The sequence below is a fragment of the Syngnathoides biaculeatus genome, chromosome 20 (assembly GCF_019802595.1).
Source record: "Syngnathoides biaculeatus isolate LvHL_M chromosome 20, ASM1980259v1, whole genome shotgun sequence".
NCBI classification, from domain to species: domain Eukaryota; kingdom Metazoa; phylum Chordata; class Actinopteri; order Syngnathiformes; family Syngnathidae; genus Syngnathoides; species Syngnathoides biaculeatus.
The window spans coordinates 14,157,556-14,180,459 of NC_084659.1; the positions used below are offsets into that span (position 1 = coordinate 14,157,556).

Consider the following 22,904-nt stretch of genomic DNA (forward strand, 5'->3'; position numbering starts at 1 on the left):
TTGGCTTGTGTTTGCGACGCCATCGTTCCAGTACAAAAGGCTGCAACCAATGACCCGGGGGGGGGGACACGATGGGGGACGCTGAGCATTCGATGGCGCCACCCTTGGTGCATGATGGGCATCCAGAATGGGGTGTCATGCAGCTTTTATTTTTATATTGGCATCACCCTGTTTACCCGAGAGGGGGGGGGGGGGTTGCTCAGGTGTGCTGTGTGAAAGTAGTTTTTCTTTTTTTTTTAATGAGCCATGGCGGCTACAACACAGCGAAGGGCTGAAATACAGTGAAGAAAATAAGTATTTGAACACCCTGCTATATTGCAAGTTCTCCCACTTAGAGATCATGGAAGAAATTTTTATCGTAGGTGCATGTCCACTGTGAAAGAGATAATCTAAAAAAAAAAAAAAAAATCCAGAAATCATTATGTATTATTTTTTTCACGATTTATGTGTGATACAGCTGCAAATAAGTATTTGAACACCTGTCTATCAGCTCGAATTCTGATCCTCAAAGACATGTTAGTCCGTCTTTAAAAGTCCTCCTCCACTCCAACAACAACCCATTTCCCTCAGTCAGAGCATTGAAGTGGCTGGGTCTTTCAACATGACAATGACCTGAAGCACATGGCCAGGAAAACCAAGGAGTGACTCCGTAAGAAGCGTATCAAGGTTCCGGCGTGAGAAGATCTGTGCGGAGGAGTGGGCCAAAATCCCTCCTGCAGTGTGCGCAAACCTGGTGAACAACCCCAGGAAACATTTGACCTCTGTCATTCCAAACAAAGGCGACGGTACCAAATATTAACATAGGTTTTCTCAGGTGTTCAAATACTTATTTGCAGCTGTATTACACAAATACATTATTAAAAAAATCATACATTGTGATTTCTGGATTTTTCTTTTTAGATGATCTCTCTCACAGTGGACATGCAAATACGATGAAAATTTCAGACGCCTCCGTGATTTCCAAGTGGGAGATCTTGCAGTATAGCAGGGTGTTCAAATACTTGTTTTCTTCACTGTATCTCTATCAGCTAGCTCAAGATATCATTTTTCATCAAAGCCTTTTCCCACCACACTGCATCGATTTAACCTCAATGACACACCTGACCCCACTCGACTCCATACTCGAGTTTTTTTCTTTTTTTTTTTCCTTTCCCTCTCTAGGTCTTGAAGACCCATCGCTATCATTCATGCCTTTATTCTCGAATTAGAATGAATGATTGCAGCTCACAGGCCACATTCAGTTAATTTTACCAGGCTGTCCGTCTTTGTCGTCTCTGTAATTCCAGTTTCGAGGTATCGTGCGTGGCATTTGAGCCTGTGTTGTTTCGTTTTTTTTTTTTTCCCACGGGCATCATTTTCATCCGTTGAACAGTACCGATTCTCCACAGTCTGCTTACTTCACTTGCAAGTACAAACGAGCTCATTTATTTGGCAATAGTGAGGTGCGCAAAGTATTTCTCGCACCTCAGATTGGAGTTTCACAGGGGTGCTGTAAACAGAGAGTTATGGTAATGGCGCGCGATGAGCAGAATGCAGAAATAGTCCATGTGCAAAAATCCACTCTGCGGCACAAGCCGACGAGAACTCAATTTGTGCATCTGTTTTTCGTCTTCGCAGGAACCTACTGGACAGAGACACCTTCTCCAAATCCGACCCAAGTAAGGCTTTGTGTTTTGTGCAGCGACGCGGCCATGCGAGAGGGGCGAGAAGCAATTTAGTGGGGGTGGGGGGGGGGTGTAATGCATAAAACATCACACAATCGGTACAAAGCATGTCACCACGTTCGCAGCAACGCGGGAGAGGGATGACAAGGTGGTGACGCTGACAGTGATGTCGCACGGGGGACGGGGTTGACAATGATTAACATAATGGCGGGGAGTGGGCGGACCGTACATCAAGGCGCAATCTTAAAATGAGTAACAAGGCCTGGTGGGGGAAAAGAGCAACTCGAAATCAAAAGATGCTTTCGCGCCGTCACTCGCTGCACCTTTGCAATCAAGAGCAGTGATTAAAAAGGAGGACCAAAATGTTTGTCATGCAAGTCAGCCGTTTCCTCAATTACTTTTGTTTTAACACGGGTTCATCGGAAATGACATCAAAGAGCCACGGCTATTATTTTACCTTTTTAGATAATTACATCCAAGAAATAACATAATGCCCTGAAACCGTTGTTCCCCGTCTGAAGAGGAGAATTATGTACATGCGTGATTGCGCCTTCGCGTATAAATGTACATTCCCCGGCTTTGATGACTTTTTAGCGATGGCGCAGGAACAGGAATCGTACTCTTAAAAATCTGCAGCTTGTCAACGCGCGTTGATTCTTTGATGATGCTCATGATGTCATGTGACTGGCGTGTTTTTCAGTTTGCGTCCTCTACACGCAAGGCATGGGCAACAAAGAGTGGAGAGAGGTGAGTGTTTATGTGCATTTATGGATGGGGGCACATGCTCTTAAATACAGTGGTACCTCGGTTTTCAAACGTCTCAGTTTTCGTACAAATAGGTTTTCGGACGAAAATTGAGATTTTTATGTACTTTACGTACTTTTTGTGCAAATAAAAAAACAATTTGTCTGTGTTTTCCTCCCTCATTATTGCTTGTTTAAAGTTATTCTGCACTTTTGTTAATAAAAAAAAAAGGTTTACAAGGTTGGGGGCCAAGTCGCTACAGATACTGCATTGCACTCCCTGCCTAGCATGCTCTACTGCTAAAGCATACATTTTAATCAAAAAATAAATCTATTTCTTAAATGTATTTAAACTATATATGTATTTCTAAAATACGCTTTAAAAAAATAAATTTCTTAGGCTTGGAACCTATTATTTCATTTTCCATTCATTGTAATGGGAAAACATGCTTTGGTTTTTGAACGTTTCGGTTTTCAACCGGCCTTCTGGAACTGATTGTGTTGGATAACCAAGGCTGTAATTGCAGCTGAGCCAACAGTGGTCGCTGTGGACAAAAATCGTTTTGTTTTTAACTGACGTACGTGACTACCATGAGGATATCCAACTGCTAAGTAGACAAACTGTTTGGAAAAGGGGCAGGCGGCTTCAAAACGAATCGATTCTCCAAATATTTGATACCGGCGGCCCTAGGATGGTAGATCCAAAACGAGCCGTGCCCACGCGGAATTCTCGACCGTTGATGCGATGAAAGAAAAATAAATCTCTCAGCGCTTATTTATCGCTCTGAGTAGTGCCGTCGCCAGCACGGGTTGTTAATAGGCTCCGTTAAATGCCAAACCAGAACCTCCCTGACCCTCGTTGACATGATCTGTCAGCTGCCCTGCATTCATTGCGCTAACGTTTCGTTTAATCGTCTCACCGGTTACTTTTCCGCGGGAGTAGAAATCCTGCAAGTGATTACTTGTGCACATGAGTCACCACCGCGCTCATTAGCGGCTGGTTAAAGCACTTATCTCTCGTGTGTTATTATTTTACGTGATCAGCAGGAGTAGCTAGTAGCTGTTTTGTCTGATTTCCAGTTTGGGAGAACCGAGGTGATCGACAACACGCTTAATCCAGACTTTGTGCGGAAATTCATTTTGGACTATTTCTTTGAAGAGCGACAGAATCTTCGATTTGACTTGTAAGTAAGCACCATTTTGTATTGTGTGTGTGTGTGTGTGTGTGTGTTTCTTCAGACATGCTCCCAGTTCTTTGGTTGCCACTTGAATCAAATCTCAAGGCTTTAGAACTGGAATTCTTTTTTAGGGTTTTTTTTTTCCCCCTAGGTATGGGCTGAAAAAATAAAGCCCAAGAAGAAGATTGATTTCCTTTTAGCAGACGCCATCATTGCACTTATTTATTCCATGTCCTCAAGTTCTCTCCATTGCTGACGTCTGCCACTGTGTATGAATAGAGACAAAGCAAAGATACAGTTGGGCTTGGCAAACTTTTCCTCGAGGTGATTCACCCCCAGCCCTCTCCTGTTACAGTCCTCATTGAATTAAGATAGCATTTCACCAGGTTTATTTTATTAGACACGGACTAATTATGTTTTAATCTATGAGCCAAGGAGACCCGACAGATAAACCCGCTGCGATTTGTAAGTTATACTTTGCTCAGAGTTTATTGAAAATCTGCCTTGTGGCCAATTGCCCGCGCAGTTAAGCGTTGGAGGCGGAACCTCGCCCGGTGGAGATAATGAGTATTTTCTGTCGCAAATGACCGTTATTTGCGGCTTCCATCTTTTCGATTACGAGGATCGATCCGATCGCTCGCCGGCGCGCCTTTGGCCGCCCCGCTCGCCCGGCCGTCATCCGCGGTTCCACATTATCTGTAATAATAGTGGAGAGGAGCAGTTTGCAGCCAATCTGTTCAGGTTCTATTGATTTGGAACAACGTTTTTTTTGCCCTTCTCATGGGTGCGATTCAGGTAGTGATATGTAACCAAATTAAACGAGTGTGGTCTCGTGTCCCAGGCGCGCGTTTGTGTACATACTGTACATATAGTTCATTCGCTTACCTCTGCTGTCACACTTGCTTGCTCGTGGCCCTGTGGGAAGACCTTATTTTGCGTGTGGAGAGTATTCCCACATACCCATGTTTCATGTTTCTGCCTATATGCACAGTGTAACAACGGTAACCATAACAACCAGCAGGTTCCAAGCATAGGGAGCCTGATGTAAAAGTAGACGGGGAGAAGCATTTGAATCACAGCCTCGAACATAAATCTCATTCACGTTTATCATAGATAAGTATATGAGTTTTTGTCGTTTGTCATTTTAGCGTAAATGTTTCATGTTTATGTGCCTTTTACATGATGCATATAAATATTGTGTATTCAGGTATTTTTATGATACATGCCTCTCAGTTTAACTCGACTAGAATGATACATTGGTAAAATCCTGCTTAATTATCTTGAGAGCGGTTTGAGGTAGAAGCAATGAGGCACACTTGGTATCCACAAATCCTAATTGCAGTACACGTGATAATCATCATTGCGAATGTTCCTGTAAATCGACCCTCATTTCCCACGTCTGAAAATATTACCCAGCAAATGGCAATCCACTTTTAGCGATGTTCTGGGGAACGGTCTGCGATTGTCGAGTGAATGGCCTGTTCGATTGTCTCCAAATTTTTTTCCCCGAGTGGCTTGTGTAGTTTTCGGGGTAGGCAGGGAGGCTGTTTCCGAGCAAATTTTCTTTTGCCAGGTATTGTGTGAGGAAGCGCGCCGGCAGGATTGAAGACACGAGGTGTGTAAATTACTCGAATGATCAGCTAGTCAGATTCAAGCAGCTGTAATACTCAGAACACAGATACCCTCACAATCGTATGTGTGACCCCCAATTAGTCCATTTAGTGTCAGTTTAGCGGAGGGGGAGGCGCCTGTGACGCCGTGAAGTGCATGCCCGCCGCTTCTGGTGCGATTGCTGGTGACAAGCTGCTCGGCCCGGTTGTCCGTTCGCAATCCCCCTCGAGTTCCATTCTGAATCACACTGACTCACTCGCGCTCTCCTCTTGCATAGGTACGACGTCGACTCCAAGAGTGCCAACCTGTCAAAACACGTGAGTACCCCAACTTGTCCTGAGAGTGTTTATCAGACGCTGTAGCAACATTCTTGGTTGACTTAAATAAACAAGGTCACGAGGAAAGAAGATATTGTTGGAACAATATATTACATGGGTGAGGATGATAAATGTTGAGAATCTCGATCTACTCAAGGCCCGGCACGCACCTAACGGCGCGACAAAAATCAACTTGACTGCCGACTTCCCCCACCCGTCCAAATTTGAATTGCCAGTGAACGGCGTTGCAATGTCGCAGATATACCAGTGCCTTGTGAAAGTATTCGGCCCCCTTGAACTTTTCAACCTTTGGCCACATTTCAGGCTTCAAACATAAAGATATAAAATTACATTTTTTTGTCAAGAATCAACAAGTGGGACACAATCGTGAGGTGGAATGAAATTTATTGGATATTTTATACTTTTTTACAAATAGAAACCTGAAAAGTGGGGGGTGCAATATTATTCGGCCCCTTTATTTTCAGTATAGCAAACTCACTCCAGAAGTTCATAGAGGATCTCTGAATGATCCAATATTGACTGATGATAAATAGAATCTACCTGCATGTAATCAAGTCTCCATATAAATGCTCCTGCTCTGTGATAGTTTTAGTGTTCTATTTAAAGAGAATCATGAAGACCAAGGAACACACCAGGCAGGTCCGAGATACTGTTGCGGAGAAGTTTAATGCCGGATTTGGATACAAAAAGATTTCCCAAGCTTTAAACATCTCAAGGAGCATTGTGCAAGCAATCATGTTGAAATGGAAGGAGTATCAGACCACTGCAAATCTACCAAGACCCGGCAGTCCTTCTAAACTTTTCACATTTTTATTTGTTAAAAAAGTTTAAAATATCCAATAAATTTTGTTCCACTTCACGATTGTGTCCCACTGGTTTGATTCTTGACAAAAAAATGAAAATTTTATATCTTTGTTTGAAGCCTGAAATGTGGCGAAAAGTTGAAATGTTCAAGGGGGCCGAATCCTTTCATAAGGCACTCTAAAAGCCAATCAGAAATGGTTTCATAATACAAAAAAAATGTTTTTTTCCTGGGTTTTCAACGTTAAATGAGAGCCCTCTGATCTGTCCCAACCTGGATCAATAAAAAAGTAGTACAGTGTATAAACATATGGAGCGAAACCTCTGCTTTTGTGATGAATCCGTCCCAAAAAGTCTCACGAAAACAAAATGTACAAATACCAAAGCAATATTTCCCATAGGAAATAATACAGACCCAATCGATACGCTCCAGACACCCCAAATTATGAACAAAAAAAATGACTCCAAACATTGTGCGAGGAGAAATATCCACATGGGGGAATAGTTGGCCGGTCAACTAGTAACCTTTTTTTATTAACGTGATGATGAGAATGCAGCGCAGTTTTCTTATACAACAGACCTCAACTTTCACAAAACGTTTTCATTGCAATAATAACATAACTTATAACCTTTCCATCATTTTAAGGTTATATATTTAATATAGTGAGCCAATACGCTGTCCTCATTAACAGCATTTTATTGCTGTTATTATTTGGAAAGTTCTGACCCGTCGACTGTCTTTCCTTTTGCGAACCACAGCCAGCCACAGTTGAACCTAATTTGCAGTGATAGATCTTGTAATACTTTCCACAATACAGAGGTAATGATAGAAAACCAAATTCCAAGCTCTCATTTCTTTCCCAGCGCGGGTTTCTGTCACATTTATATCAGTTTAGTCTCTTTCCTCTGTCGTTGTCTTTCAATTTCTCCTTTTCCCTTTCCACTCCTTCAATCTGTCTGCCCACGTCTCCCCCACGCCATCACATCATCTCAAAATCAATAATCCCATACGAGAAGAGACAGGCACGGCGGCTCAGAAAAGGCGCCGTACTATCCTAGCAGAGGCCCCTTAGACGATGTAGGTCTCGAGGGCGGGGTGGGCACAGAACCAAAGAGCCAATCCATTAGAGGTGTTTTAACTTGAAAGTTGTCGGCGGCAGTCACACCTGGGAGCCGGGTGAGAATGAATGTGAAATATGGAATGCTAAGGAATGCGCACACTAGCATCCAGAGCCCACCAGTTGCACTCTGTTCCAAAAGGTGACGAGATGCAAATAGATTTGAAAATTAAAACACTAGTTTGTCATTTTGCGCAGGATTTTTCATCATTCGCATCAGCTTCTGTATACACTTGGCAAAAAAAAAAAAAAAAAAGAAACATGAGTCATTGAAAGTGTTTATAATTGGCTTTTTTAATAATGTAAAACTGATCGGGACCGGGGTTGATCACAAATACTAAAAATCTGGTAGTAATGGACAGCCATTACAATCGCATTGGAAAATGAATTTTCTTGTGTTTTTATAGCATAAAACAATTACTAACCTCCCTCACCCCTCCCCCCCCCAAAAAAAAGTATGTGCGCAAATTCCAAAATGGTGAATCGCTAATGTGCAACACTAAAGATAGCATTGACGATGTTTAAAGTGCCACCGACTCGCAAAGCATAATTTTTAGTTTGTTTTTAATAAAAAAAAGGCAGCCAGAATGGACCCATCCGTTTTTTTCACCACACGTCATGATGTTGTCGTGTATGGATTTTTGTATTTCCCACCATGAAAATCCTCTTGAGGCATTAGTTTTGGAGAAGAAGCAGCAAGTGACGTTTTGTCCAGACGCCTACACTGGGGGCATCGTGTGTTTATACCAATTTTACCGGCGGGAAAGTAGCTGTTTTTTCCAGCGTGTTAGCCAAAATGCCGTCTCGTTGTATTGCTGGATATCGATCGTACACTCGGGAGAATGGATTCACTCTTCAAACGTTTCCAAAACACTCGGTTCGTCGTGAAAAATGGATTGCACAGGTGCAAAGGACGAGAGCTTTGTGGGTTCCAAATGAGAGGTCGGTGTGTATAGAGCTATTAAATATAAATAATACTTGGGGGAGATGACATAATCCTCTCAGAAGTAACAAAAGATCCGCGTCATATTAACTTAATAAAGTACATAAGTCAGGGCTGCTAAATTTGTCAATGTGAGCGGCCGCGGCATTGTCATTGCTCGTGGCCGTGGCATTGTCCATTGCCACCCCAGAGATATACCGGGCAGGTAGGTGGTTTGGCCGCGTGCAGAAGGAGAAACGAGCCCCCCCCCCCCTCCCATCGGCCAGTTACTTCGCCCGAGTACGCTACATACTGTCATATATACTGTCGGGGAGTCTGTTGTTAGTTTGAAGTGATCCACATATCATCTAAATATGGCTCGAAACGATAGGGTAATACTGCCCCTGTCACTTCACTCGATCGTGAGATGTTCTCTTCTTTGAAAAGAGCTTCCGTGTCAGAAGGGGCATCGGAAAAATCCGAAAATCTCTGTCGTCCGTCTCCAATAGCCGGTGGCACAGCGTCTTCTCACTGGTGACTGTCCCAGTCTGACGTCTGCTGATGACGTTGCCGGCAATATGGCTACCACTGGGATGTCGAGTGAGACTTCCGCAACTTTGGGCATGAATGACACGCTCATTTTTTTTTTTTTGTATAGACATTGAAATGAATAATATCAGATGTAGTTTTCAAAACGATATCTATTTTAATATGTATACAGTTATGTCGGTGGCACTTTAAAGAATTGACTGTTCAAGTAAATCCAAAGTTCTCCTCAAAAAATTGTGAATTAAGTCACTAGCCAAAAATTCGAGCAAGCCTTTTTTTTTTTAAAAAAAAATCACAATTTTCGCATTGAATTACTGCCATTATTTGTTCGAGTTGTCAGTAAATGTTAAATGACAGCAGCGCTAACTCCCACATAACTACTCCTCTGGGGTCTGTTAAAAGCATCGCATTGAACTTTTGATTCCAAAAGCAGCCGCACCCACACAACTTCTTTCATCTTTGTCATTGTTTTTGATGTCGAGCATGCGGTTTAATGTAGACTTGATCTTTTCGTGACACAATCACAATTTCTGTGGACCGCATCCTGTCAGCAGCAGTTGTCTCAGAGAGGGAAATAAAAACGAGGCTGCTGTATTCTGTTGTTTGATGACAAAACTAATGAAGTGATGGCGGATAAAAGACGTGGTCTGCGTGGCATTTCTGCCAGAATGTGTCAACGGCAGAATATTAGCAGCCTCTCATCTCATATTTCAAACAACAAATGATCGGAAGAAACAGATTGAATGAAATCTGTACGTTACAATTCCTTTGTGTCGTCTTCATATTAAACTGTCATAAAACAGGCAGCTCGCGCCGCCGATCCACACTATAATAATAATTAAAAAAAAAAAAAAGACCCGAAAGGAATCAATCGTGTTCATGCCTCTCTGGTGCGGTATCAACGGTGCCGGCTGATCCTGACAAATGTTCTCATCATGTCTGCACGCTGCTAAGATGTGCGGAGATGCCATGTTCCTCAAGTCGCTCGCGAACATGAAGTGCCCTATCGCCGGCTCAAAATTCATTTACGCCGATGAAACGTACGGGGTCCGTGTGTTTCCTGCATTTGGCGTCCACTTCCTAAATTTCTGTCTCTTTCAATGCAAAGTCTCATTCTGTGCACTGTGAAAATGCAATTTAATTTAGCGGGAAAGTGACAGGGGAGCCGAGGAGGGCAGCTGACTCAATCTCCCTGCCAATATTATCTCCCATTGGGAGATGTAAAGGGGCCGCAGAAACGGTTTGGGTCTGTCTGGCTGCAACCTTTTTCATTCCTTTCATGCGTTTTAGCCCAGAATACTGAGCAAATTTGTTTTTTTTAAATTGCTTCTCCTCTGTCATTAACTCTGCAGGACTTTCTGGGCCAGGCCTACTGTACACTGGGCGAAGCGGTCGGGTCTTTGGGCAGCCGCTTAGAAAAGCCTCTTGGGTGAGTTGACCGCAGACGTGTGAATGTGCCAATACTTCTAGAACAGACTAACTAATACTGATTAATGGGCCCCACTGCAAAATTCAATGCTGTCAGGCTTCACAAGCTTTAGCTGGCTTTTAATTCATGTGTTCAAATTATTCTTGACAAAGTATCAGGAGCTATTACTTCCATTTTTTTATTAAAGCTTCAGTATAAAAATCCCGGTTCACCTCCCCTCGCCCATGCCACATTGCAGATGCTTTCGTGATGTGCGTCTACTTGTCTAGCTTGGAAAGCTGTGGTTTATAGCAATTGTTTTTGTTTATTTTTACAGTACACAGTGGAGAAACTAAGTATTTGAACACCCTGCTATTTTGCAAGTTCTCCCACTTAGAAATCATGGAGGGGTCTGAAATTTTCATCGTAGGTACATGTCCACTCTGAGATAGATAATCTAATTGGTAATACACTAAGACGTCATGGTTTGAAATCATGCATGGCACGGAAGGTTCCCCTGCTCAGACCAGCACATGTAAAGGCTTGTCTGAAGTTTGCCAATGACCATTTGGATGATACAGAGGACCCATGGGAGAAAGTTTTGTGGTCAGATGACACGAAAATTGAACTATATGGTCATAATTCCACTAACCGTGTTGGGAGGAAGACAAATGATGAGTTCCATCCCAAGAACACCATCACTACTGTGGAACATGGGTTGGGAGCGTCATGCTTTGGGGTTGTTTTTCTGCACACGGGACAGGACGACTGCACTGCATTAAGGAGAGGATGACCGCGGCCATGTATTGTAACATTTGGGGGAACAACCTCTTTCCCTCAGTCAGAAGATTGTAGATGGGTTGTGGCTGGGTCAACATGACAATGACCTGAAGCACACAGCCAGGAAAAACCAAGGAGTGGCTCCGTAAGACTCATATAAAGGTTCTGGCATGGCCTAGCCAGTCTCCAGACCTAAACCTAATAGAAAATCTTTGGAGGGAGCTGAAACTCCATGTTTCTCAGTGACACCCCAGAAACCCGTCTGATCTCGAGAAGATCTGTGTGGAGGAGTGGGCCCAAACCCCTCCTGCAGTGTGTGCAAACCTGGTAAACAACTACAGGAAACATTTGACCTCTGTAATTACAAAAAAAAGTTACTGTACCGAATATTAACATTGGTTTTCTCAGGTGTTCACATACTTACTTGCAGCTGTATCACACAAACAAGTTATTTAACCATCATAGATTGTGATTTCTGGATTTTTCCTTTTAGATTATCTCTCTCAAAGTGGACATGCACCTACGATGAAAATTTCAGGCCCCTCCATGATTTTTAAGTGGGAGAACTTGCATTATAGCAGGGTGTTCAAATACTTATTTTCTTCACTGCACTTACTGCAAAACCCTCGCATATGCTGCAACACGTGGCGCGTCGTCAAGTCCTTTTTTTAGTGGGCTCGCGCGCTTTTCATCCGCGCGCATTCTCACGTCCAGGCCGGTGACGCAGCCGCCGCGTGGAAGCCGGTCTGAGTGCGCAAAGACCAGAGAGGTGTGATTCATTGACAGCTGCAGGAGCTTGCGATCGAACGCCGCCCTGCGGAGCCTTTTGATGTAAACGAAGAATTAACACTGTGACGAAGAATAGTTTCTGTGATTAAGTTGCTTCAGTTTTTTTTTTAAGGGCGCATCCCTGAAATGTGTGATTGCAAAGAATAAACACCCTTTAGCAGTGGGCGTTTGCTGTTATCTTGCAGTTGCACGTTTAGTCGTTTATCCCCCCCCTTTCAGTATTTGCATAGTGTAGCTGTTGCTATATGTAAGTCAGGAAAACCAAGACCAGAAGCTGGCGATGTCTTTTAATTAACTTTGAAATGAACTCGAGGGGGACCAGGCAAAATACATGTGCAGGAAAGCAAGCAAAATTAAAGTGTCACATATTTGTGTTTACATTAACCGTTTTGCTAATTTCTTTCCGATTGAATTCCTTCCGATTTGGCTTCCTTCCGGTCTTTAAAATCCAGTTTGTTTCTTTTAAACAGTGACCAGTGTGCACTTTTAGAATGTGTTGGGACTGGCATCCCTTCAGTGAACCTTGTCAAGACCTGGCAACCCGTGTTGACGCGTGTGTCCTTTTATTCGCCCTGGAAGCGGTGACGGAAGTCACACAGGTGGCTTGCAGACGAGATGGAGTATGCCGTACATCTTTTGTTTGAGGGAAGCATGACAAACAATGTCAATGTCTATTAATTAATAATTGTTTTTTTCCCTTGTGTGTGCGTGTCTGCTTGACACATGAGGGTCAATTTTAACCATTTTAATGAGCGCTAATTACGGCTAATTTCATTGTTCAGTCAATCTTGTGTGCGAGCGTGCCACTGACATGAAAACGTTTTTGGCAATTGTGTTGTCAAAAGATCTAAAAATTATTTACCGTCCGGCGCTCGGGCTATGACGTTTACACGCAGGCACGTGAGTGAGTCGAGTTCCCCGAATGTGAAGCTAATAGATAACCCGAGGGTTCCTTTTTGACTCTTCACGTATGATAAGCTGCAATGTGTCACCCTGACTCATTGTCGGGAGAAATTTTGGATGGGAGCACTCCTGTTTTTTGCAAATGCCTCTCGAGACGCTGGCCCGGAAATTTGCATTTTCATCAGCAATAACATTTCCACTCGGTACACCGTGCTTATGCTCATGTCGCTTCATCCTTCATCGAGGCACTCGGGTTATTTTCCCACCTCTCTTTTGCCTCTTTATATTCCCCTCACACGCTCGCAATTATAGACTGAAGAGTTTAAGAAGAGTAGTAAGCAATGTTCCCTCATAATTTTTGGCTGAGCAAACACACTAAGGCTGTGAGCGCTCCTTTTGACCTCTGCGAGCTACATCAGACTGTGGTCATTCAGTGTCATCTATTGAAGTTACATGGCTCATGAAAGGTTCAGAACATTTTGAAGAACCATTGTGTTTTTGCAAACTTCCACTGAAAATGTCAACAAATGAAAAAAAATACATTACAATTCAAATACATACCAAGCCAACTATTAACTATAAATTTTAAATGTTGCTTCCAACTTTGTTTCATTTTTTATTCAACCCACAATGATATCTGTTTTTCTTGGTGTAAAACTGAATTATTGGTTCCAGAATATCTTTTGTAATGCATGTTGAAAGCTGAATGATGCTCCCAAACAGTTTAAGGGTTAATGTTATGTTGCCTCCTATATTTATAAAACTGAATTAGCTTTTTGGGCAATGTATCGTCTGTGCTTTCATCCTCAATCAGGCAGTGCCATGGTGGAATTTTAACATAATACACCATCTCATCCTGTACTTTCTACTTTGGCTTCAGACCAGACCTTTTTTTTTTACTCAAAAAAGAGAAAATCCTGTCCAGTTTCACCACTTTTTCTTCTATTATTCACATACGCCGGTGTTTGTAATTATGAGTGTACCCCTTTAAAATGGAGGGGGGGGGGTGTCAGGTAAACTAGGAAGGAGAGTGTGTGGCCTGGTGTGGCCGAGCAGCAGCTCTTTGTGAGACGTAGTGTGCTGCTGTGTTTAAAAACAAAAACAAAACAACAACAAAAACACGTCAGGCTGTAGTTCACTGCACTGGATCTGTTTTCCTCTGGGCTGAGAGTGTGCGACAAGTGCGCAAATGCGCAGTTTAGAGGAAACATTGGTAGTAAAATGATCATACCCCCCCCCCTACCCCCCTAGAAAATGCGATTGTAAGCCTCTGTATGAGAGGATCAGACACTTACAAGTTTGAAATAAGCAGATTGATACATGTTCCCATTCACTGATTATAAGATAAATGTGCGCGGGTGTATAATATACTGTATAAACATCGGAAGTCCTGGTTTGTGCTTGTGCAGCGCAGAACAGCCCCAGACTTAATTATCTGTCTCGGGCCAGACCCCTGATTGCAAATCCATGTCTCTTGATTAGAGGATTCACAGTTTTCCCTCCCTCTCGCATGCGAGCGCATTTCGAAAGTATTCTTAGGGGAGCTTTTCTGTGTCACATATGAACTAAAAGAAGGGGGGGGAGAGAATGATTTTCACATTTTGAAGCACACGTCATCTCATCAGACAGAAATCACTCAAGTTGCTGCATTTAGAACATTCAGCGGCAAAGTATAGTGAACCCTTGCTACATTCAGCGCCACCTGCGGCTATTTTTTTCTCATATTATGATGCCCAGTACAACCTTCTGATTTTTGTATTCCAGCCTTGCATGTGGTACACCAGAAGCATTTTCCTTTTTTGCTGAAATCAAAACACTCAAATTTTGTTTCAAGCGGTGGTCTTTGACCCCAATTGTTGGCTGTTTAAACGGCCGCCCGAGTCGATCTCCGCCAGGTGGTTCTTGGAAAAAGTGGAGTTCATCAGATGCCGGGCCTCTTTTGTCAGATTGCCAGACCTCTTTGAGACGTGATGCAGAGTTGCGTTGCCTTGTTTTTGTGCACGTGTGGCGTCAATGAGCCTCTTTCAGCCAAGTTTTTTCACATTTAAAAAAAACAAAAAACAAAAAAAACAACAACAAATGTTGAAAGCTGCCGCAGTGAAAGATAGCAAAAATCTCTGAATAACATTTTGCTGCGGGCGCACAAAGTTGCTGTGGCACAAAATATGACAAAAAGAGAGCAATTGTTGACAACAAGCTGCTGTCGTCGTTACATGGTTGTCATATTCTGTGCTCTCATCACAAAAATGCTGGAGGACATTTATTTACTCAACTGCCTTTGGGGGCGTCACCTTTAGAATGTGCTCTCTCTCTTTTTTTTAATTAAATCTATTTTGAATTCTGAAGAATAATATTACAATAACTATCTTCTTTTTTTTTCGGCTTGTCCCATTAGGGGTCGCCACAGCGTGTCATCTTTTCCATGTAAGCCTATCTCGCGCATCCTCCTCTCGAACACCCGCTGTCGTCATGTCCTCCCTCACAACATCCATCAACCTTTTCTTTGGTCTTCCTCTTGCTCTTTTGCCTGGCAGCTCCATCCTCAGCACCCTTCTACCAATATTCTCACTCTCTCGCGTCTGAACATGTCTAAACCGTCAAAGTCCGCTCTCTAATCTTGTCACCAAAACATCCAACTTTGGCTGTCCCTCTAATGCGCTCATTTCTAATCCTATCCAACCTGTTCACACCAAGCGAGAACCTCAGCATCTTCATTTCACTATGTCTTTGCCCTTCATCCTAGTGGAGACTCTTCTGTCACATAGGACACCAGACACCTTCCACCAACTGTTCCACCCTGCTTGGACCAGTTTCACTCTTCATTGCTCTGTATTGTTGACCCCAAGTATTTGAAGTCATCCACCCTCGCTATGTCTTCTCCCTGGAGCTTCACTCTTCCTCCTGCGCCCCTCTCATTCACGCACGTATATTGTGTTTTACTTCGGCTAATCTTCATTCCTCTCCTTTTCAGTGCGTACCTCCATCTTTCTAACTGCTCCTCCGCCTGTTGCCAGCTTTCACTGCAGAGCACAATATTATCTGGGAACATCATAGTCCAAGGGGAATCCAGTGTAACCTCGTATGTCAGCCTGTCCATTACTACCGCAAATAGGAAGGGGCTCAGCGCGGATCCCTGATGCAGTCCCACCTCCACCTTAAATTCTTTTGACACGCCTACAGTCTATCTCACCGCTGTTCTGCTGCCCTCATGCATGTCTTGTACTATTCTAACATATTTCTCTCCCACACCAGACTTGCGCATGCAGTACCACAGTTCCTCTCTTGGTACTCTCTCATAGGCTTATAACAATATAATGTACCCCAAATAACAAATATTGACATGCTCCTTAAAAGGGGTTTGAAAATGCTTGTAGATGCCGCAGAATAGCAACAACGGGCAAAACCAGAAGGAAACACTGGTATTATGATCAAATTGATATTTCTTTACTGTGGTCCAAAATGAGACGTTTCAAACTATTATTGAATTAAACTTAATTCCAAAACCAAGTTATACTTTAATTTGTTTCGCCCGAGGAAAAAACAACCGAATATTAAAACAGAAACAGCCATTTACAAAGGATATAAGAAATAACATTAAAGTTTATGGGTTTTTTTTTTTCCCTTGATCACAAAGCAGAGCTTGTTTATTTGTTGAAAGTTGATTATGCAGCCAGTGACTAATTGGAAAATGACTGTAAATCGTTTTTGGAAAATAGACTGGGTGGTGTTTTTAAAGTTTTACTTCGACCATTTATATAGGGTGATGTCAAACGCTTTCCTCTCAGCAGGCTGCACATTTTGTAAAAATGTAATTTAGTTTTGGGAGGGGGGGTGGCACTTGTGTGTTGGATCTAAGGAGAATATAAGATGATTTAAAATATGACAATGAGCGGTACATTAAAGTGACTGAATTATTGCATTTGTACTGTCGTGTGGTGTTAATGATGAAACAGAATTCCTCTTCAAGGCAATGTTTACACGAGGGGTGGGTGCTGGGGTGGGGGTGGGGCTGGGGGACCTACGCCCACACACACTCATCACCTCCTTCCATCTTTGGTGGAATCGCAGCGAAGTGAAACGCAACATCTGCACTTTTCCGCAGGGTTATTCTGCCTCTCAGCCGCCTCACTCTCCCCCTCCCATTTCCTGGACACTCTAACTGCACCCCCCCTCCCCCCCACACACACACACACGCACACCTCGCAACAGAGCGCCCTTTGTAACTTCAAATGGGAGGCACGCTGAAATGTTGACGATGAATACATCTCTGCTCAGTACAAAATGGTCTGCTTTCATATTTTATTAGTCATTCATCTTTAGGCCTTTGCCTGCACAGGGAAAAAACTGTAACCTCAATTTGGTTTTCGTCATCTTTATTATTATAACACGGGGTGATTTTGTTAAAAAATGAGGTCTTGTCTTGGAGGGAAATCGGAGACTTCTGATTTGTCGTTTGGCCTATGCACGAAATCTCTTGTAACCTTGTTTTTTTATTTTAAATACATTTTTTGGATTTTGTGTTTGTTCACAGAGGCATCTCCGGCAAGAAATGCGGCACTATTATTGTGAAAGCCGAGGAGCTGAATAACTGCAGGGTGAGGGGAACTGACTGATGATTGACTCTAAAATAAGCTCCTTGGTTTCATTTTCTGTAATCGAATGAATTTGCTCGCTGGGAATTTATGCCGCGTCCCCCGTTTGTGTTCACTAGGAGTCGGTTATGATGCAGTTTTGCGGGAACAAGTTGGACAAGAAGGACTTTTTCGGCAAGTCGGACCCCTTCCTGGTGTTCTACAGGAGCAACGAGGACGGCACGTGGGTTGCTCTTCACTTTGGGCATTGCTTTCATCCTCCCCTGCATCCAGAGGAAATTGTTGCCATTGGTTTTTCTTTGCCTCCAGATCAAAAGAGGGTCTTTTTAAGCGTGTCTGAGGGTGGTGTTTGCACAGGACCCGGGCAACGAGAGCTGGGGGGGATAGGCGGCGTTTGCGGCTGTGTGAGCAGAACATAGCAGAACCATTCGTCTTTTGTTCTCCAACTCTCTGCAGGTTCACCATCTGCCACAAGACGGAAGTGGTGAAGAATACGTTGAATCCAGTGTGGCAGGCTTTTAAAATCCCCGTTCGAGCTCTCTGCAACGGAGATTATGATAGGTACGCCCATACTCTCCTGGCTATAAAATGTCATGTCAGGAAACAGCTTGTCTTTTTCCTCATTCCGACCACAAAACAATTGTCAGGCGGTGGAGCGCATAATATGCACAAGCCTGAAGCTGAATATTCACACTAATATTTGCATGCAATATTTTCACACCAGTGGCAACGATTGGGGGGGTAAAAAAATCCACACTGGTTCATTAGGCAAATGTGAAGTTGTCGAATGGCATTATTTTTTCAATTCAAGCTGATAACAGATGATATTTACAACATGAAAATGCTCATACTTCACTTATAAATTTGCCCGCCAGGTCTTAACCTCGACTTTTTCAGGGGTATGATTCTTTTAAAAAAAATTGGTATCTCTGTAGCCCGCAAGCGGGTAAGGTAGAGAGAGACCCTTTAGGTAAAGAAACAAAGTTACTGTCCATGGTGCTGATGTGGGGAGTGGCCTATTGAACATACTTATAAAGACTGCAGCATAATTTTTTTTTCAGACGAGCTGATAAGAAATATGTGCCCCTCGTTTTTTATTTTGTATTTTTTGTCACCCCATCACGAGTACACGAGCACAAATCGGCACTTCAGTTCAGCACAACGGGATTATTTGGGCAGTGGAGTCAAGCTAGGCCCTTATCAAAGGGGTTTTTGGAAAACTGAACGTGCACAAATGCACAGTGTGCGCTCACTCCCCACGCCTCCGCTCTGTGTTGAGTTCTGCGATCTGAGATGGGAGCTCGGCGAAGCTCGGAAACGGCGGAACCTGCGTTTGGCTCGCTTTCTTGGCAAGCACGTCATAGTCAAGTACATGTGTTGTTACCATGACTACACAGAGTTTACTATAGCTCCCATGCGACAACCTTCCCAATAATTTTTCTCCCAGTCCAACAGTACTGCATTTCAGGCATTCTGTAACCAAAATTTACAGTAGTCTGGTAACTATAGAAACATAGACAGTGAAGAAAATAAATATTTGAACACCCAGCTATATTGCAAGTTCTCCCACTTAGAAATCATGGGTCTAAAATTTTCATCATAGGTGCAAGTCCATTGTGAGAGAGATAATTTAAAAAGAAAAATCCAGAAATCACAATGTCTGATTTTAACAATTTATTTGTGTGATACAGCTGCGAATAAGTATTTGAACACTTGACTATCAGCAAGAATTCTGATCCTCAAAGACCTGTTTGTCCGCCTTTAAAAGTCCACCTCCACTCCATGTATTATCCTGAATCAGATGTACCTGTGGGAGGTCGTTGGCTGCATAAAGACAACTGTCCACCCAGTACAATCACTAAGACTCAAACTTGCAACATGACCAAGACCAGAGAGCTGTCCAAAGACACTAGAGACAAAAATGTACAACCCCACATGGCTGGAAAGGGCTATGGAGAAATTGCCAAGCAGCTTGGTGAAAAAAGGTCCACGGTTGGAGCAATCATTAGAAAATGGAAGAAGCAAAACGTGATGGTCAAACTCAATCCGAGTGGAGCCCCGTGCAAGATATCACCTCATGGAGTCTCATTGATCCTTAGAAAGGTGAGGAATCAGCCCAGGACGACTCAACAGAACTTGGTCATTGACCTGAAAAGAGCTGGAACCACTGTTTCCATGGTGACTGTTGGTAATACACGAAGACGTTATGGTTTGAAATCATGCATGGCACGGAAGATTCCCCTGCTTCGACCAGCACTTATCAAGGCCGGTCTTAAGTTTGCCAATGACCATTTGGATGATACAGAGGAGTCATGTGAGAAGGGTTTTTTTTGGTCAGAGTAGACCAAAATGGAACTTTTTGGTCATTATTCCACTAACCGTGTTGGGAGGAAGACAAATGATGAGTTCCATCCCAAGAACACCATCACTACTGTGAAACACGGGGGTGGTAGCATCATGCTTTGGGGGTGGGCAAAAAAATCCCTCCTGCAGTGTGTGCAAACCTGGTGAACAACTACAGGAAGTATTTGACCTCTGTAATTGCAAACTAAGGCTACTGTACCAAATATTAACATTGGTTTTGTCAGGTGTTCACATACTTCTTTGCAGCTGTATCACTCAAATCAATCGTTAAAAAAAATCATACAGTGTGATTTCTGGATTTTTCCTTTTAGATTATTTCTCTCACGGTGGACATGCACCTGCGATGAAAGTTTCAGACCCTTCCATGATTTGTAAGTGGTCGAACTTGCAATATCGCAGGGTGTTCAAATACTCATTTTCTTCACTGTATATATTATATGTCGTACTTCAGTTCCTAAAAAGTTACAAGTGATGAGCAAAACTTGGTCCGTCGGTACAAACTGTGACGGCGGTGTTGGAGCGAGCCGCCACTTGCCAATCCCTCGAGGCAAGTCTCATCTGTGTGCCGGCTTATGAGGAGCCTGCTCCTTAACTTTATTACCTCCTTCCCCGTAATGATGCGCATCCGGCCGCCCACGCCGAGCTCCGAGGCCCATTAAGCGCTGCTTTGGGTTTCGACTCCTCGCCTTTATTGAAAGACGAGTAGGATGGAAAAGTACACTTCGGCTTTAGGTGGTTTTTAAATGAGATGTAATTTGTTCCGAGAAAGCCACGTTGTAGTGCGTTTACAGTATAAACAAAGTCATGCTTCATTTGAATTACCCCCGTTTTGCCGTTTAAAAGATCCTCGCGGCCTCTCGGTCTTTTTCTCCCCCTGCCCCTTGTTTGTTTCTATTAGTCGCCCGCAAGAGATGACACTTTCATTTGAAATATTGAGAGATAACCACGATAACGCAGGATATCTTCCCCCAGGCAGGCTATTCTTCCGACGTACAGTATATCCTCGTAAGCCACGGCGGCACACGGAAGCAGATGAATTTCGATATGAGGCATACGCAGCTCTTGCTGGATGGCGATAAGCTGCAGAATGGATCTGCGGCGAGACGAACAAAGGAAATTAGCATTTTTCCTATCAAATTGAGTCGCACAATACATGATGATACATCTTTTTCATTTTAATGAGGGTTACAACACAGACAAATAGACTGCTTTGTCTTTTTGGCAGCGTTTAATGACGTTGCCTTTTGCAACAAAGCACCGGCGGCACCTCCGGCGCTGCGGAAAACGAATTTCATCAGGATGAACATAAAAGTCTTGTCGAGAATAGAAAATAAAACCCTCGTTTCGTTTTGAAGCAAACCCTCATTATCGTCTTCTTTTAACAGAACAATCAAGGTCGAGGTGTACGACTGGGACAGAGACGGCAGGTAAGTCTTGCACCGCAGTGGTAATGTGTGAGTTTGACTGCCACAGGCATTTGCTTAAGAAGTTCATCATAAAGTTGCATGAATATTTAATCACAGATGAGGCTCAGGTGTCGGGACAGGTATCTCGACCCAGGAATTATTGGAAAACTGTGAGCTGTATTAGCATAAATACTGATCCAACAATATATCAACAATACCAATTTAATACAATTTGCAGATTCGATTTAACTCACTGTATAGTAACATTTCCTAATATTTAACCCAAGGATGGGTTTGGAAACATAAAAAGACATTGCCGGAGATCAGGGGTGTTCACGTCATTTTTGTTGCAGGCCACTGTAGTTACAGTTTCCCTCAGAGCCACCTTAAACTATAAAAATCTTTAACCACCTCATCACATTTACACACGGAATTTATGAACTACTGTACATTCCGGCCTATAAACTGCGACTTTTTCCACATGCTTTCAATCCTGAGGTTTGTGCGGTGATGCGGCTAATTTGTGCATTTTTCCTAACGGCCGCAAGGGGGAACTCGAGCGGAAAAGCTAAGAGTGAGACCGAATATTTGTGCCAAGGATGTGACTTTTACCGGTCCGGCCCTGTTAGCGCTGCGCTAGCGTGTTAATGCCGCGTATCAGTAATTTTTACCAGTATGTTTTGTTTTTTTTTACCGGCTATGTTAGTATGGCGAGCATTAGCGCGCGTGGCAGCGCTAGCATTACAATTAGCGTTCGCAATGGCGCTAGTGATAAACCCTCTGTGTACCATCTTTGTAAATATCTCGTGTTTCAATGTGGGCACCTGCGGCTTTCACACGGCTGCGGCCCATGTATGTACCAAATGGTATTTCCTTTACAAATGTACTTGGTGAGGCTTATCACCAGGTGGGCTCTGTAGGCTGGAAATTACAGTAGTTTTACAATCCAAAATCAACGGTAATGGGTTTTTCAACTGTTGTTGATGTTCGGTAACCCAAAAATGCTTAGAATATCGCAACGTTATCATTTGCGAGATGAGAGTTTGAATCATGGACGTCGTGGGCCACATAAATTCCTGTGGCGGGCTGAATCTGGCCCCCGGGCCCTGACTTTGACACCTGTGCTGTAGATTAACAAGTATTCGTTCCTTTAATTATTTAGACTCCTCTCTTCAGAACAACCATTTATCTTTTTGGAGCGAGCACAGTGAGGTTTCAGTGGAACTCTTTGTACTTAATTGTGTTTTTATTCCTTTAGTCCGAGCTTGATAATAACTTCCTTTCGACAGTCTGCTTTCTTTAAAAAGTAGTCGTCTGACAGCGTCCTTCTCGTAAATGTTGCATGTGTCTTGTTCAACGTGAGTCGCCAGACATTATTCTCGTTGTTTCCCTGCAGTCACGACTTTATTGGGGAGTTCAGCACCAGCTACAGGGAATTATCCAGAGGGCAGAGTCAATTCAATGTCTACGAGGTGAGTGCGGAGCCCTTCTAGTCTTCCGCTTTTGCGAATCAAGCAGAGCCTTTCTCCCGCCGGAATTCAAATGAATGAAAAAGCAAGAGCAGTCACTAAAGCGAACGCCTCGGTGAGATTGGCTGTGAGATTTGGGGACATGCGGAATCTCCCGCTCAGGATTCAAAAATATGCACACGTGGCGCATAATTCACAGCTGCAACGGATGACTGGTTTATCTTCTCCGAAGAGGAGGCCGCCTTTTTTGCGATTTGCTGAGGGGGACT

General features: G+C 43.3%; 1 protein-coding gene across 5 annotated transcripts in view; it reads left to right on the forward strand.

Annotated features, from left to right (window-relative positions):
* Positions 1-22,904, forward strand: part of LOC133493468 (copine-8) — a 60,062-nt gene that overhangs the window by 14,452 nt on the left and 22,706 nt on the right. For all 5 annotated transcript variants that reach the window (XR_009792990.1, XR_009792989.1, XM_061806838.1 and 2 more), the window contains exons 2-11: positions 1,618-1,658; positions 2,365-2,411; positions 3,488-3,591; positions 5,474-5,513; positions 10,277-10,353; positions 17,336-17,399; positions 17,516-17,619; positions 17,853-17,957; positions 21,146-21,187; positions 22,563-22,638. Coding sequence is in view for 3 of the 5 variants with exons in the window: in XM_061806838.1 (XP_061662822.1) it covers positions 1,618-1,658; positions 2,365-2,411; positions 3,488-3,591; positions 5,474-5,513; positions 10,277-10,353; positions 17,336-17,399; positions 17,516-17,619; positions 17,853-17,957; positions 21,146-21,187; positions 22,563-22,638 (700 nt within the window). In the remaining 2 variants the exon portion in view is untranslated. The remainder of the gene's footprint in view (positions 1-1,617; positions 1,659-2,364; positions 2,412-3,487; positions 3,592-5,473; positions 5,514-10,276; positions 10,354-17,335; positions 17,400-17,515; positions 17,620-17,852; positions 17,958-21,145; positions 21,188-22,562; positions 22,639-22,904) is intronic.